The sequence below is a fragment of the Apaloderma vittatum genome, unplaced genomic scaffold (assembly GCF_000703405.1).
Source record: "Apaloderma vittatum isolate BGI_N311 unplaced genomic scaffold, ASM70340v1 scaffold10453, whole genome shotgun sequence".
NCBI lineage: Eukaryota > Metazoa > Chordata > Aves > Trogoniformes > Trogonidae > Apaloderma > Apaloderma vittatum.
This window is the reverse complement of record NW_009707557.1, coordinates 1-18,016: the sequence shown is the minus strand read 5'-3', so window position 1 is coordinate 18,016 and position 18,016 is coordinate 1. Positions and strand designations below refer to the sequence as shown.

Here is an 18,016-nt window from a genome sequence, read left to right as displayed (position 1 = left end):
AGCACCTGAAGGGACCTACCGGGAGGCTGGGGAGGGACTTTTAATGAGTGTCCAGTGACAGGACAAGGGGAAATGGGTCTGAGTTGAAGGAGAAGAGGTTTAGGTTGAATCTTAGGAAGAAATTCTTCAGTGCAAGTGTGTCCAGACTGGAATAAATTGTCCAGTGTGTGGCTGCCCCCTCCCTGGAGATGCTCAAGGCCAGGTTGGATGAAGCCTTGAGCAACCTGGGCTGGTTAAGAGCATCCCTGCCCATGGCTAGGAGGTTGGATTAGATGATCTCTAAGGCCCCTTCCAACCTAAGACAAAGTAATCCTATGATTATTTTTTAGCTGGTAGAGAAGTCTGTACAAGGAGGTAAAAACCCAGAGAGAGGACTGGGTATTTTTTTACTTCAAAAGTTGCCAGGGCACTGGGTGCCACCTCCCCTACTCCTGAGCACACCCACATCTGCGCTCAGACCCATGGGCAAAAGGTCTTTGCAAGCAGATGACAGCACATACAAATCCATCACCAGAGGTAGCACGGCAAGGGCCAGTAGCCCAGTACCTGCCTGCTTTGCTGCTCGGGCAGTAACTAGTTACACAGCATGTGACAAAACCAAACGTAAGCACCATCAGAAATAATGGCATACCTGCACGCACCATTAGCATTACTTCCTGAAGTTAATCTGAAGTACAAGTTAATATTCTAGTGGTACATTTTCAATGTATAACCCTGCTTCCCTCTTCCTTCTCTTTAGAGAATGAACAGAAAAAGCTTAATTTAGCAGGCAAATGTCAAGTGACCTTGTTTTTATTAGTATGTGGCCTCCAACAACTCAGTGCTTAATAATTTTATTAGGATCAGAAAATTCCATAACTTGGGAATTGGGGTGTTTTTTTTTTTCCCACTCTTTTTTGACAGTTTCTAAACATATGAGTAAGGAGCTCCCTAGGGTTACTAGAGGGTAGGTGCATAAGTTCGTAGTAGAAGAGGTGATGCAAAGGAGCATGCTTAGCCCCATGCACCTTCATGCAATTTGCTACATTTATTGACATCCTAGACGGAGTAATTCTATGTCCTTCCTCTTTGGTTTGCTGTCCCACCTGTATGCTGCTCTTTCCTCACACAAAGCAGCACATAGCATGGCTCAGGTATAAGTTCTCCTGTTAATTCAGTCACTCTGTAGTTAATGCAAAAAAGCAGAGACTTACTTCTTAAAAGAGTATTCTCAGATGATTTATTATCTCAGACTTTACTTCCCAATAAATTTAATACTGCTTGGATAAGGAGGGAAAAGACCTACCATAACCTAAATCTGAGTTCCTGGAGTCCTTGAAAAACATAAAGTTTGAGTCCAATCCCATCTAGTTGCTGAGGTGTAAATGCATTTTATTCACAGCTATTGCAGTAAGTGGCACACACATCACAATACCTCTATGAGCTGGTCTGGTTCACTTCCTTCTTCCACAGTGATTAATTTAGACCTTCCATTTCGTTCATTGTCCCGAATGCCAACAGCAACTTGAGTAGCCTTCAGCCGCTCGTATTTATTGCACGATGAGCCGCACCACTGATAGATTTCCTAAAATAATTAAAAGCACAGATATTAGCAATAGAATTCAACACTGAATGAAATTAGGAAATAAATATTTTGTTAACAATTATCTTACTAGATCTAAAACACCAGAACATCAGTGAAGCTACCTCTTTCAGAAATACTTTTCAGAAAACGTTTGCTGAGTCACCTTGGTATTTGTAATGCACGAGGTATTTATGCAATGCATTTTAGCACCCCCGTATGCAGAGATCTCTCAATCTCAGACCACTCAAGAGTTTTGCTTTGACTGAGTTACAGACGTATCTTCAGCTATCTACGGATCCTGAAACTCCTAAATTTGCTACTGCAAGTTGGCTTTATTTCATATCTGACAGCTCCTCTTCTGCCTCAGCAGTGCTGGTTTTCATCTGTGGCAAGAAACAAAGGAATTCCAAAATCTCAGAGAAAACCCTGACTGTATCTGCTACTCAAAAGTAAAGTTGGATCTTTTAAACCAGTTTTTATACAGCAAAATGTCATCAAAGTAATGATATGTCAAGCAGACTGCTGAATTAAGCCAGAAAACCAGCTCAAGTACAAATGGATGACATAGGTATTATCAATAAAAGTTCTTTTGCACTAGAAGATTATTCCTCGGTGTACAACTGATGAGATGCTCATAAAAGTTCATTAACCTCAGATTAATGCAAGCCTTTTCCACTGTGATTACCACAAATGTCTTTATAAACTACTTCTAAAGATGTACAGATCAGGAATACGCAGTTTTTCTGGTCAGTTAAACCACCAAAGTTTTCCCCAGGAGAAGAGAGACATATATCTGGCCCCGTTTCCTGCCTCAGGAACTGGCTAGAATAAAGACAAGAGAAACATCTGTAAGAGATGCCTCTCTTGAAGAAAATTACTCAGAAGAGGCAGAACACAAGCTGCAGAGGCTAGAGGCTCAGCTGGAAGGAGCTAGTCCAAGGAAATTAAGCAGCTTGGCTGGTTGCTTCCCCTCCACTTCTGGAAGAAAGCAATTTGATTCTTCTTCACCTGATTCTATCACATAGCCCAAATAGTACAGCAACAAAGGTACACAGTCATTTTCAACTTTAAAAAAAGGTTGAACTGGTTTGTGTTCATCTACAATGCGAATAAGGATTTAATCAGAGCCTTCACTGAGTAAAGTACTGGGGTGTGAGTTTTATGATGTGTATACAACTGTATAGAACTTAGACTTCAGATGAAAACTTGTCTCACTCAAAAAAAGCTTTTTATGCTATTTTTCCTGACCACTACTGTTATTTAATAATACTTGAAATGGTGTCCCGAGGCAAGTGAGAGATGAAGCACAGCTTCTCAGCACTAGCAGAGGCAAATTTTTAGAAGACAGCCAAGGTCAATGCCAACTGCACGCGAAACAGCGCTAGGAACTTCTGGTATTTACTTTTCACCACCTTGGACACAAAAAAACCCCAAAACCAACAGAACAAAAACTCTCAGTGATCTCACAGCCAAGTTTCCTTCCCCATCAGAAGCATCCTTCAAAGACAAAATTGTAAGATTACGTCAAGATTATAGAGATTCCCAGAACTGGATCTCTTTCAACACGCAGTTGTTAGGCAATGAAAGCTGTGAGGCTTTCAGCTTCCCTTTACCAACTTTGCTGCAGGCTTAAGACAGGATTAAAAAAAAAAATAAATAAAAAAAAAAATCTGCCTCCAAGTTCTGGTTTAGTTTACTAAGTATCCAGAACCTGGAAACATACTTGGCTTCAGGTCTGAATCTCATCTTAAATCCAACTTTCATCATTTCCCCAGGAAAAGAAAACATATGTACATACTTAGGGAAAAAGAATTTTCTAAAGAATTAATTAAAGACCACCTTGAGCGTATAGAAATTCAAAAGTTTCAATTTGAGAAGATTTTTAATATACTTATAGCCATGCACTGCGTCAGCAATCTCCCAAAACAGACTCCTTTAATTTCTGAGAGTTTCAACACTCAATCTTATTAATACTCATCTTAGCCTACCACCTGCTAATTGAGTTTATTGGAAACTATGTCAGTAAACAGAAGTCACTAGAGATAGAGCAGTAATAAATAGGGATTCTTTATTTCCCCCAGTCTATAGAAGCAATATAGAGAATTAGCTGAAGAAGTTAGGCAGCTACTGCCTTATCTGAGTACAGCAATTTATGGAGATTGCTCATTCCAAAAGGTTAAAAGTTCAGCTTCCGTTGTACATGTCAGCCTCCTCTTCGTTGTTCCTAACTGGTCCTGAAACCTCAAATAAAGTATTCTCCTCTGCAAAATGACTTGTATTTACTGTACTGACTGCAGAGGATAGTGTAAGACTTAAATTGTCACTGCAAGATACAGGGACCTTTCCTGGTCAGAAAATAAATTCACATTTTCTTATCATCTCCTAGAAGTCCCACTGCACAGCACACCCCAGCTACCCCCCGCTCACAGTGTGTTCTCCCAGTTTGCCTTCAGTGACTACACTGAGCTCTCCCACAGTCCGCTGGCTCTAAGCTTCAGAGCAGCCTGGGGAAGAAGATAGACCTTTAAAAATCTACGGTAACAGATTTCAGATCTTTTGACTTGCAGACTTTGGTATTTTCCGTATGGAGTCCACATTCCTAAATGACGGAAACCCTCCCACACAACAATGTAGCCTAAAAACTTTTGTCCTAAACTAAAAGTAAATAATTAGTAAGTTTTGTTAGCTGCAAGCTTGAGAGACCTCAGGTAGTAAAGTTTTCTTCTGCCACATTGAAAAAATGGAATCGACAAGCAATGACTGAAAGCGTCGTTGATCTAGAGTTCACATGGATGAGCCCTACCTGTCCTACAAGCTCTATCTTCCCCGGCCACTTTAAAAAAAAAAAAAAGATTTTAAAACCTAGAGAAACAAGAATCTAATTCTTTTCAGCCCTAAAGAATAAAGACAGTATTCTTTATTAAAACCCTGAAAGCTAAACTTCACATTCTGCATGATGTAAAAGAAGGAGGTGAGCAGCCACAAGCTATGGAAGTGTCTCAAAATATATAATATTTTACTGTATTTACTAAAAGTACTGAACAAATATCTTAAACATTCAGTGCTACAAGCTTTCAGGATCTTAGATTTAGTCAGTTTTCTGAAGTAAAATAATCTTCTCAATTAGTTTTAAAAGTACCTAATTTTGAAGCCTCATGGTAGAAATTCAGCTAGATATTTCTGCTTATCTTCCTGATATGCGTTCCTTGTTCAATCACCAGGAAGATTGGGGTTTTTAAGAATTTAAAGCCAGAAAAAGAGATTTTTAAAAGTTAAAGACACTCCTTGCCACAGCTAATATTTAGATCTGGATTTACCTGAAATACCTAGTTATCTAATAATGTCGAACAGACCACTGAGCTTTTTGTTTGTATTTTATTATTCATGTATTTATTTTTAGACATATATAAAATGCTCACCTAGGGCTATAATATGACATTTAGCTTTAGCTCACTCACTGCTTTCACAATATTGTAGCTGTACTACACCTTCACTATTTTTAGGCTTGTTTTGCCAACCTTATTTTGAATTGGCAGGCTGACAGAAAAAAAAAATAAATGTTTCCATTAAAATGAAAACAGACTTCAAGTGTTCACTCCCTTAAAAAAAGGAACTTCATTCATCAGTAATTCCTATGCCAAGCTCAGTTTATTTTCAGAAGTTTGTACTAGCAGTACTTTTTTTTTTTTAATAAAAAAAAATCTCTTTGAGTTTGAGGGAGATGCTATGGAAGAGAGCTGCTCTGCCACCCGAGATTAATGGTTGTTGATATCAATATACTTGTTGGGTCACAGTGGGACAAACGGCAGCTGAGGGTGAGAAGATGTCACGCTTATTTGAGAAGTGACACCAAAAAAAAATAAAATGAAAATCCCTTCTAACACACAGCAAGCTCTGTATTCAGCTGGCAGCCGGCTCAGGCTGCAGAAAAATGAAAACACTCTCTGCTATCCTGGTGTCTTTTTGTGAATCTTAGCCAGGACAATGAAAGCAAAAACCAAGAAGCTTAGATCTGTGAACTCTATTTTGTTCTAGTTACAAACATGTCCTGAACATACAAGTGTTTTAAACCTCTGTCTTTGTTGAAATACCTGATAATTTCCCTGCTGGACTGTAATCGCCAATTTGCATTCTCTTACATGGAGACATTAAAAAGCTAAACAAATTAAACAGGTTTCAAAACCCTAATCTGAAGCAGATTTGTTGCAAAACTTCAGTGTTGGTACAAAACAACAGCGAAATGTTTAAGACGTTGTCTCGTGAATCTTAAAACACCAACATAAAAATTTAAGCTTTGATTAAGGAAAGACTTTAGGCCAAGTATCACGAGTGGATGTGCCTCCATTCTTTGTCAGCAGGCCCTGATGCTCCCTAAATCTGTCCGCCTTTGCCCCCCATCTGCACCAGAACATGCTCCCAGAATGTAACTGCATCTCAATAAAAAAAATAAATAAAATTATGGATCCTGCCATCTCGACTTGTTGACTTAATGTCTCAGGATCTTGTCTTTTCTAAACCACAGCTTTAGGTACAGAGGCACAGATAGGAAGCAGAGAGGCTTAGCACAAGAAAAAAACAACAACACAAAAACAACCTTCAGCTAAATCTGCTTACTCTTGTGAAACACCATACTGCATTCTCTCTACCCCTAATTCATACAAAAGGGCTAAAAGCAAGAAAAGAAGGTTTGTAGTTATTACTGCCTTCATTCCTCTCTTCTCTCAGGCTTAGCTACTTCTGTTTATCAGCCAGAAGCAGACCAGAGCCGGAGCAAATGACCCCATCCCAGGAAGCTGCTGTAGTGGAGAAAGGAGAAAGGCTGATGGGGCTTGAAAAGAAAGGTGGGTCAGAAATAGAGGAGCTGTGATGCAGGAGTGCCCCAAGGAGCCTGGGCTCCTAATGCTCACACATGACTGAACGCAAGATACCACTTTGAGAGGGAAAAAAACCAAACAATTAGCAAAGCTAGAGGCAGATTGGCAAAGTTTTATATGCATCTTATCAGGCTCCTATCAAAATAGTTGGCACACACTTAGCTGAAACTCCATTCACTCTCTTCATGGTCATTAATAAACGGCTCTTCTGATAAGGTCATTTTAGCTGAACGTGTTCTTTGTTAAAGTCTAGTCTATTTACGTTAATAGATTTAAAAGAAAAACACCAGTACAAAATATAAATAGGCTTCGAAAAAAGTTTTTCTATGAACTGCAAACAACAGAAATGCTTGCAGTGCCTGCAGTTCTCAGTAAAAGTATTTCTAAGGCAAACATATGGCACCTTGGTGTAATTCAAACACCGAGTTTTTGAAAATAAAATGGAAAGCCCTAAGCAAGAATGTACAACTGTGTTGCTTGTTGGCTTTTTTGGAAGTCAGAGTGCTAAAAAAAGAAAACAAAGCCTAAATGGTGGCAAAAAATAACTGAGTATAAGTGACTTTTTGTCAGTTCATCTACATCCTTTTTTTTTCTTTGGAAACTGACATATTAAGAATGTTCGGGTTGAAGAAGGTTCATACAGACTACAAGAGATACTTTTTTCCTTAAATTAGTCAATGTTTTTTCTTGTCTTGACTGATGAATTCTTGATACAGGCAGGGAAGAGAAAAAAAAAATAAATCCACATATTCATCAAATCCCTTTTACATTTGTTGAACCTGCAAAACAGTGAACCATTGAAAGCTGCAGAGTTTTGATAATCCAAAACAAACTCTGAATTCATTCAGCCCCCACAAGCCTGGCCCTGGCATATTTACAACAGTGTCTTTGTAACCAGTCTTGGGAGTCTCCCATTTGATTCAACTGGAACAAATTGGGAGTATAAAAATAAGTCGGATGTACCACAGTCGTACACCTACGACATTTATTTTTCCTCTTACACTTGTTTTGCTGGTATATTCTAGGAATAGCTGTTGCTGTACCACCGTGCTTTAACGGGCGGGTACCAGGAGGATATTTATTCCAATTACCAGCAGTTCAAGCAGCAGAACCCCTGGATTTTCTACAGCATCAGGAAGAAAACGAACTTAACTGAATCCTAGTCCTATACATATATCCTGCCCACCCAAAACCTTAGGGATGGACTGTTTCAGCCACTTCTCTGCACATAAGTGGGGCCGAGGGTGCAAGAACACTCTAACTGAAGTGGGGAAAAACTATTTATTTCTCTCCATCTGATGACTTTGGGACAGCACCAATTTCCAGAATGCTGGAGTTTACACTACAGAGCTGTAAAAATAACTGGTTCACAAATTTACAGAATGATGAGAAGCTTGCTTACTAAGATACACAAGGCATAGACATAACCCCATTTTAAAGCTGTTAACAAGTCCATAAAGTTAATAAAAACCAAAAGCAGTTTAGTTCTCCAAGCTCCGCTACTTGTTTGGCAACTCCCTGCTCCAGCAGGGGCAATACTTTAACTCTCAGCTCAGAGAAACTGGGGAAAGGGTTAGTTGTAGGAAAAACATATGAATGAAAAACAGGGGAAAAGGACACGGCTAGTCAGTTGTCAGTGCCAGGGAAAGCAACTAAAAAGAAACCTATAGCAATGAACTCCAGATTAAAAGAATCTGCTCTTCCAGCCCTGTTTATACCCAAACAGTGACTTATTAAAGCAATTAATATGCTGATTGACTATCTTATCTAAAGAACGAGAAGGAAAGCTACCCAGAAGAGAAAGCACAGGCAAGACGGAAGAGAGATTACAGAAGCAAGCAAAAAAAAATAAATAATAAAATTGTGCCTAAGGTTACAATGTGATGCTGAATCATAACCCCTAGTCATAATCATAAAGCAAATATCTGTCCTCTTGGTCTTTTACTGTTAAAAAGCAGAAGTTAATTTTCTTTTTGCAAACATAATTTAATCTATAGCAAATCAAGAGTTTTTATGAAAAAAGCCAGCCTCTTTCTTTGCCGTATTTTTTTCTAGTGTCTTTGTGCAAGACAGCAATCTTTTTCCTTTTGACATACCTATAATGTCAGGAGCTCACGTAGGAGCACACTGACAGACATATGGTCACAACAGCTTTATTCGGTCTCCTACTTCTGAGTTCCAACATCATAATTTTCACTTGTGATTCACAGAGCTCCAGAGAAATACGTACATTGATTGCTGGATGGCAAAATAAATTGGTTTTAAGCCCACCACAGGCTCTTAAAATTCAAACCAGCAACCCTTTAGCTGTTTATAAACCAGTTTATAAGCACCATTATAGGAAAGGGAAGAATGGACAACCGAGTTCAGTTTATCTTCAGTCTTCACTTGCAAGTTATCACCTCACTGTCTGCATTCTTCCTTTGGGAAAAAGGGTAACTTTTCACCATTAGAACTTTGATTGCGCTGACAAAACTTTCCAGTCTCAATCAGGCTCAAGCTCAGAACCGCTTGATACTTATCACCTCCCTTATTTTAACAACTGCCTCCTAATTTCTCCCAGGAGCCCTCTTGATGGCTAAGAACACAACTTTAGACAGCCTTCATATAGCAGAGCTTCCTAAACTGTGTTGAGAAGCTTTTAATAAAATCAGCTGATCACTTCATGGTGCTTTACTGTACTGCTACTCCCTTTACCTCTGCTCCATGCTTTGGTAACAACCCAAATCAGGAACACATCAACATTTGGGTGACATTTGGTACATCACCCATGAACACAGGGTGTATTTTACAATACTGGTAAGAAAACAGACAAAAGGGATGGAAGTCTTCAGCATATCAGAAGTAGACACATATGAACAATATTAACACACACACCTAGATAATACTAAAATAGCCTAGGACACAATGTGTATGTTATTTGCTGAATGGCACAATGATTAATCTTTTTCCTTCTCTTCCACGGTCATTTTCCACACCCCCTCATGCTCCTTCCTGTTTTGAATTATTCTTGGTGACGGAGAAAGAAAGGGGGATGTGGCTAAGGGGAATGGCTGGAGGATGGGGCAATGCAGGGAGGGTTGCATCAGGGAGTAAAGGGGACACGACCGAGCAAAGGCAGTTTACGGCCACCAAGAACAGGTAAACCTGCCCTGCTGCCTCTCAGGCGGGACACCAAGAAAAGCTCAGCACCCTCCAGCCAGAAGGACAGGATGGCAGGAGAGCAGGGCTTCTGGGAGGGCTTGAGCAGAGCTCTGCCAGGAGAGGATACACCAAGCAGCACCCAGGAGAGCGCACTTTACTCCAGGTCTGCACAAAGTCTTCGCAGCAACTGCCCTGCACTTGTCTTGCCTGCCCTGTCCCAAAGGCTCCTTTACAGGGAGATTCTCGGGTTCATCGTCGGAGGTGGCATGGAAATCCCTTGCTGAGAAAAAGAGATCAAAAAATAAAGAACAAAAATCGGGATCTGGCACCCTAGACACCCTTCTGGATCACCACAACATCGTTGTGGTGATCCCAATGCTCGTGTCATGGCCTTACAGAAGACTGAATAAAAAGGTCTTTATGCATTACCCACAGCTACGACTCCCCTCGTATCAGACAGGTTTTCTCTGCCTTCTGCAGCTGTTTTCTGCCCCAGCCTAGAGAGTTCAAAGCCGGCAAGATACGACCTGGGCAGGGTATTTGAAGTGTTGTAAACGTGGCTGAGTAACAGATGAAGTTATAAGGTAACCATCAGAAAGTGAACTGTAAATGCGTGAAGGTAACTGGGAATGCACACAAACACTTCCTACCTAAGGCACTATCACCAGGAGGGAAACCTTAGCGCCCAGTAATGATTTTATCCCTGGTCATTATTAACCTTTCTTAATTTTTCCTTATCTGCTCAAACCATAGGTCTAAAATACTGCAGTAATTAAGCTCAATGGGAAAACTGAAATGATTTTCATTATCTCATGTAAGTGGCTCGATAAAATGTAACAGGAAACAGACTGCACAAGCAGCTTTGCAGCACCACAGAGACCATCTTTCTGGTTAGCTAAGAGACTTGGGAAAGTAAGTCTTGGAAATTTATCTTATTTGACATACTACAATAATTTGATATTAAAAGCACTGACCATAAGCTCATTATTTTATGCAATCACTACCCATTATTCACAGACAATGATTCAATAGTGCCCTGCAATAAAACCCAAGACTCAAGAGCATCCCTATTAAAGATTAATTTTATTTCAATTATTAAGTAAAGGAATCTACTTGAGCCAAAAATATTACTTTTTTCTTTCCTTCTTTTTCTCTAATGGAAGCCTTAAATTCAATTAAGCGTTCCTGTAAAGACACCCATTTACAATGGACCACTAGGCATGGAAAAGTTCAAATACGGTTATTGCAGCTTGAAATACGGCTCTTTTAAAATTTGCTCAAGATTTCCACTGTGACAGTGTCTTTCTTACCACACCTATTTCTCTAGAGGTAATTCACTAGACTTACCTATCTCCATCTTAAAGTATGTCACGCATTGCCTTTTCATCTCCCTCAAGAAAGCTCTATTGTACACATCAACCTATGATAAAATTACTATGAATTTCTGTACGTGGAAACACTTTTTTCCTTAACTTAAAACATTCAGGAAAACCCATCCTTCATCCTACTGCCATGGCAAGATCACGAGTTGTTCTTAGTCATGCAGTTTGACTGACATCTTCCCTAGCGTGGTAAAGATCTAAATACTGTTCACATTGAATCCTTTTTCCTACAAAGGTGCAGGGTTGCACTGCTGCTTGACCTCTTGTCAAACAGAAAGCAGACTGACATTACACTAAAAAAAAAATTTAAAAAGCCTCATAATGTACGTTCAGTATTAGAAATCAAGAGTCTCAAGCCATATTACATTTACATTGCCTAGTGACGTGCTCTCCCCTCAACAAATGTCATCAAAAGGGATGAACCCCAAGCTATAGATGTCACACCACTATATCCCCATCGGTGTCATTGCCATGTCTGGAGTGTGACTCAAGTAATTATTTTAGGTGAACCAGGTAACTGTGGCACAATAAGAGTCAGGACAAATCAAATTCAGGGTTCCACAGGGTGTCCATGGGAGGTCAACTCCAAACCAACAACTTAAGCCCTGTCACAGCCCGACCGCAGAAGTGACATTTTCTATCAATGTTGGTTCCAACTTCTCTGTCTCCCACAGGTTAACTCTGAATAGATTTGAGTCTTCTGTGCAGCCTTAATGCAAAGTGACATCAAGGGCCAGCTGTTTGGCTACCACTCAGCTGGCTGTTTCATCTGGTTAGACCACAGTGGCATAGGAGGAATGGGACGTTAGGAAAACACTCGTCGTTGTTCTATCAGAAAGCTGTCAACGCAAATAAAACTCTACTGGGCACAATGAGTACAGCTACTTGATACCAATATCTTCACTTATCGCACCAGGGACTGCTTTTCAGAAGAAACGGCCAAACCCATCACCTGAGTGCAGTTTTCAATAGGTTTGGGAACTGTTCTCTGAAATCTCGCTGAAGTAGCTCACCACTTCCTCGTGAAGCACTACAGTTAAGACCAAGTGCAGATGCTTCCTTGCAGATAAAACTATTTTCTTTCACACACGTCAGCACATCAAGCATGGGAATAATTTCAAACTGATAACTAGCATCTAACTACTGTGGGCTACATCCTAGCTGCTACTTTTAAAATTCATTTTGAGACTTTTTGATACTAAGGTGACCATGCTATAAGCCATCTGAATCAAGAAAAAATTATGCTCCTGCACCAAGTCTCTCTACTTGCTTCCAGCAGAAAGCCTTGAAGTATGGGATTGCTTCTCAAGGGATCTCTTGAAATACTCAAGTAGTTTTGTGACTTATTGTACGACAAGTTTATTACGACAACGTTTTTACAGCTGTTTCTTTAGGGCGACTTGTCACAATCAAAGTTTTACAATGTCAAGGGCAGTTCTGAACCTTCAAAGTGTTGCGACACTAAAGGTAATTTTCTAAAGCAGGTTCTTTCTGTCAGTTTGGGTAGTGACAAAACTAGTTGTGCATTTTAGGGGATGACTGAAACCTTAAAAGGGATGCTGCACTGCTTACTTTTCAGCATGTTTTGCTCTAGGAGAGACTTACAGTTCCGAGGTCAATAATGAAACAATCTCCTTTGTTGAAGCTGGTCCAAGCCAGGGGAACTTCTGTGGCTCTTACAACTCTCCGTCCTTTGATATGCAGAAGCCTCTGGGCACTCAGGTCATTAGTTACAACGTGATTAAATCCAGAGGCAACACCACCTGCCTGAATGAAAACAAAGCTTTATTTCACCTTGATTTCTGCAGACTTACCTTTCTGCTACATATGAGAAGCCAGCAGGGGGGAAAACCACAAGTTACGCAGTGAGAGGCGAGCTAAAATAAACTGTTTAACAGTGCTGAGCACAGACCAGACAAACATGGGGAATATTGCTGCCGAACTCTCGGGTGTAAAACTTTATCTGAGGGAGTGGACATCACCCTGCTTTGAAGGGTTTTCAGCTGAATGGGGAAAGCACAGGATTTACAGCACTCTCATGCATCATCCAAAGGGTGAGGTAATACTGAACCGCACTGTTAGGACAGAAATCAGTCAGTTGTCAAATAAGGACGGAGGAAAAGCAGAGCAATATGCAGCTCCTGTGTAAATTTTCCCAGCTTCCTTAAATCTGAAAGCTCTGGGTGGGTTTGGCGCCTGGTGATGTGCAGAGCAGCTCTGTCATTTTCTGAAAGGAATATTCACAACTTAGGAGGCAACCCAGCAAGGAGCACCAAACTGGGACAAGTGAGACCAAACTGTTGATTTACAATCCGTGGAGTAGAATTTTGAGCATAACTTATTGCTGTAAAGTGGCTCAGCTGGCTGCTTCTGTGAGACAGTATTCTCCATTCTTCTAGGAGACTGAACTCTTGCGTTGGACTAGAAACCGGCTCTTGAATATTCAAAGAAAAAAAAATATGTAAAAGAATGGTCAGATCACTGCCAAGCACTTATGCAAGCAGAGCTAAAACCTTCAAATTGGTTATATAGCTTGTGGCAAGTTACAAACCTTCATAAAAGAAAAAGATTGATGGCACAGTCCTACTATGGGGAGACACAGATGTCATCCAGAAAAAAAAAAAATCCTTCCAAATATTCAGCTTCTGGGAGCAACACAAGGAGGCTGATGCTACAGCTTTTTAAAATTTCATTATAAGTATGTGGGAGTTTTTTTATCTACCTGAAAGACAAAAAAAAGTCTGTGGTAGGACTGCAAAAGTGCCATTTTTAGTTAAAATGAGGTTTTGGTCTTTCCCACTCTGTTCATGTTTCTAACCACTTAAGCACACTGAGTTCTGCATTTCAACCAAATGATTCAGTTGACAACATAGAAAAGGTTTCTGTGAGATTTACTACCTCCCAAACACAGAGAGTGCCTAGACACACAAGTATGAAATCTCAGGAGAGTTTGATTTTGGGGGTGGGAAAGGTTTGCACATATCAGAAGAGGCACTGGTAAACAAACTGTACAAGTACTGGGACTCATAGCGTACAACAGAGAGTTTGGGTCTAGAACCACTAAACATTAAGAAAAAGTTTCTAAACTTGCCATTTACAAAGCAAAAATACGTTATTTTACTTGGGGCAACAACGTCACATACATTTTTAAATACTTTTTTGACAGATGGTTCTTTACCTTGTATTTAATTCCTCCTTTGAAGTAGCCCACAAACTCCGTAGACTCATATCCTTGAATTTCTCTACTCTGCACAGGCTTTCCTCCTAAATAGTCATCCAGTTGAACAGCAAAGATAGCTGCAGCTGTGCTTTCATCCTGGGTACATTCTTTCCCTGAAATAAGATGAAATATTATGTCTATAAAGCGCTAATAAAACTTGAAATTCTGATGGAGAAGCTGTTGCTGTGACAATCAGGCACTACCTTCGGCAGGTTGTACAGCCAATTTAGATGTCGCAATAAAGCACTACATCATAACCATCCAGACTATTTCTTAACTACTTGTAGAACTGCTTTCAAAAGGCGTAAGTGAAAAAAATAGCCAAGCTTGTCTTCTCGCAGCCTCTTTGAACAAGAAAATATTTTGAGTTGACTATGGCAAGTGGGTGCGGTAATGATTTTTGAATTTTGAGTTGAAGTGCAAAACCAAAGGAAGGTCACGTCCAAGGATTGATTAGATGGTAAAACATGTATTTATGCTACGAACCACTCATCAAGCTGTAATGTTAAAATAATTTAAAAGCAGTTTTCTTGATACTATAATGCAAGTAAGGGTATTTTGCTTAGATATCTTTTATTATATTGCCTGTTACAGCCAGGAGAAAGAAAGCAGCTTTGGGGCTCAGATGTTTGCTTCATGAGGTCACACTTTGTTTTGTGCCTTTCAGAGATCAGCCTCTTCCCAGGACTGTGGCAAAATGACCTAATTGCACTGCAAAGCAGGCTGTATATTAAAACAAAGCTTTTAATGTGGGCCCATACAATTTTTTGATGAACATTTCCAGCAGTTTTGATCCTTTGAAGAAGAGTGTAAGTAGGATCAAGTCGGAAAATAGGCTTCTGAAGAATTTTGAAGAGTAAGAAAGAGTGAAATTTTCCATTTCATTTTTTTCTTCTTTCTAAATAAGAATATGCTGGTATACAAGCAACAGTTCTCAAGAGCAGCTTCTCACTTACATTAACCATTTCCTTGCTTCTAGGTGACCAAGTGGAAAACCAGCATAAAGCCCCAGACAGCCTGGGCAGAGATACCTCAGGCTGTGAGAGAAAGGGAAGTGTGTAGTGAGGCTTTGGCATCACCTCACAGTGCAAGGAGTCACTGGTGTCACCTGTCAGTTTTAGGAAAGAAGAAAGTAGAGGAGTAGACACTTTGAACATGAGGCCCAGAAAAGGTTTAAAAAAAAAAAGTGCTGAAAGCAGAACTAACAAGAATCTCTGGAAAAATAAAATAAAAATCCCCATCACTCAGTGACAGAACAACTTTGTGCACCAATATGCTTCTTCTCAGACTTGGATATGACCTTAAAGTTGGCAGTAAAGTTTTGGATTTATTTAGTTATATCAAATAGTGCTATTCATGCCCATTAGGACTAGATCCTTCAGATTTATTGCTTACAATTACATAACAGAGTTCAGGGTCAAAGAAAACTGGGTTTGGAACAGCATTAGAGATAAGAACCACTACCAGGCTTGGTCTCACCGGTGCTATGCAATAAAATACTCTGTGAAACCCTGCTGAAAAAAAACAAAACACACACGTGAACATCAATCCAAGTGTAGGTTATAAAAGCTTTTATGAAAAACAGATTTACCTGATAGTCTGAAGCACAAACAGCTATAAAGGAGCCAGAGTATACAGGAAAAAAATCCAAAATTTTTACTAGACTGTCCTGGTTCACATGGGTAGGTCTTATCACTTAATTTCTGGGGACAAGGGTTAAAATATCATTACACTGTCTTTAATATAATCATGCATAGTAAGCAGGGTACAGCCAGTCTTACTCCCACAAGTAGCCTCCAACTGGCATTTTACATGCTGTTTGCATTAATGATAGTTTCAAGTCGAGACAGCTCCCTCAGAATTAGTAATTTAGCTACTAAAATATCCCTCAAACGCCAGCGCGAACAGCCAAGCCAGGATCTCTGAGCAAAATGAGAAGTGGATACAGCTACCACAACAGGCTCGCACTGATTGCCCGGCCACGCCAACATCAGTGCAGCCCCCGAGTCAGCTTGTTCAGAAATCACCCCGCCGGGAGAGCAGTCACCCTGTGCCAGCTCTTTGGTCAAACAGCAGCCATCGCACAGGAAGCTTTGGGCCAACAGAACCATCACCAGGCCAGGGACAGCACGAGACTGTCAGCACGTTGAGGTCACAGACCACCCTCCCACGGTCTAGACCTCCCACTGACCCCCCGGGTATGCCCACGCAAGGTATTAGGAGGAAGTCTGCCACTACAGAATATGAAAATGCAACACTCTGCTTTCATTTTGAATTCGGGGTCTTTTTTCAAATCAGAATCTGTTCAGACTCAAAGCCACCATATGAGCCCCATGTGGTAACACACGCCACGGATGACAGGCAGGTGTAGGACCACGTCACCAAATGGCAAGGCTCTGTAAGCAAGACTAGTGTCTAATTTCACAAGAGTCCTTTCTTTACTTTACGGGAAATCTTCAGAAAGACCCTACTGAAATCTCCCTGGCTCACAAGGGGAACATCTGCTGTACGTAACAGTGGCAAGAATCAGTCCGCAAAAACACCACGATGATTTAAACTGCAGCCCTGAGCGTGACTGCCCTCCTGCCCTTCCTCAGGCACCTTGTACGAAGTTCTGGTCTCCTGCTGCTATTAAGCCTGCAGCGGTGTTTGACCATCTCCATCCCACTGGTGGGGTATCCTGCAAGCAGGAAGGGATTCCCCAGCAATCACCCACCCTCCTGCCACCTGCCAGCCACGTAAGAACAATGTGTGCCCAGATTACCTGAAGCTATTTACAGTATCTGGATATCACATCAGCAGGAGATCTGCATCAGCATGTACAACTCAAAGTCCTGAGCCAACAGCAAAAAGGGTTTAATTAGTGCAAATACCAGTCACTTCTCATTTCACTTCCAGTTGCAAAGAGTTCTTTGCATCTTTCCCTGGGAAGTGTCTACTATACCTTATCTACTACATAAATAGTTCAGCTTCATTAATAAAGGTCTAAATAGTCAAACTCTGCTATCAACTAGCAGTGCTGCCCTAAGAACATCTGCCAGGAATTGATTTACGTTGACATCTATGATTATATTCTTGTCAGAGACAGACACCATCCCACTTGCCAGCTGGATAACTTGTAACACATGCAAAACTGAACCAACTTCAAACATCTATGCACAAATAATCCCACCTTTATCCACTACTCTCTTCCACTGCATCCAAAAGTACAATGAGAACCACAGCAACTCAAACACATCGGTGTTAACACACATTGTCCTGTCTTTATGTGCATTCACCGAGATAATTGCCTACAAACACACCCTTATGATGGTAAAATAAGAACAGAGCAACAGGTCTCAGGCAGCTACACAGCACACATTGTGGTCAGATGGCTCGGTGACCAGATAAGGAAGTTCCAGGGAACCTCCAGAAGATGAGGAAGCCACCTAAAAAGTATCCTTATGTCAGAATTCTATTCTGCTGTAACCACTGCACCCGTCAAGGTTGAAAGCAAGGGACATCAGCCCAATTCCAGTGTTCCCAGCTGTTTCAGGGGCTTTACCAGGTTGTCAGAGGGGCAGAAAAGAGAATAGATTTTACAGAAAACCTGGTGACTTTGCTTCCAATCTCTGTTATCATCAGAAAGCAAAATTAGTTTAGCTGAAAGAGGCAACATCTGGACAGAAAACAGAGCAATAATCCCAAAGGGTGTGACGTGAGAAGAAGCTTCGGTCCTAGCGGAAAAAAAAAGGCAAGAAAACTCTTCCCCTTGGCCACCTTCACCACTTTTCCAAACTAACGTCACCAAGCAAGCGGCTGCTCCCTTTTTGTTGCCGTACCCCACTTTCTC

At 40.7% G+C, this 18,016-nt stretch overlaps 1 protein-coding gene across 1 annotated transcript in view; it reads right to left on the bottom strand.

The window, feature by feature from the left end:
- The window catches only part of SCIN (scinderin), a gene marked incomplete at its 5' end in the record, with an annotated part of 40,944 nt that extends 26,647 nt beyond the window's left edge, over window positions 1–14,297 (bottom strand). Inside the window, 3 exons of the mRNA XM_009866256.1 lie at window positions 1,415–1,564; window positions 12,570–12,731; window positions 14,143–14,297. Coding sequence (XP_009864558.1) covers window positions 1,415–1,564; window positions 12,570–12,731; window positions 14,143–14,297 — 467 coding nt within the window. The remainder of the gene's footprint in view (window positions 1–1,414; window positions 1,565–12,569; window positions 12,732–14,142) is intronic.
- Between the last annotated feature and the right edge of the window lie 3,719 nt (window positions 14,298–18,016).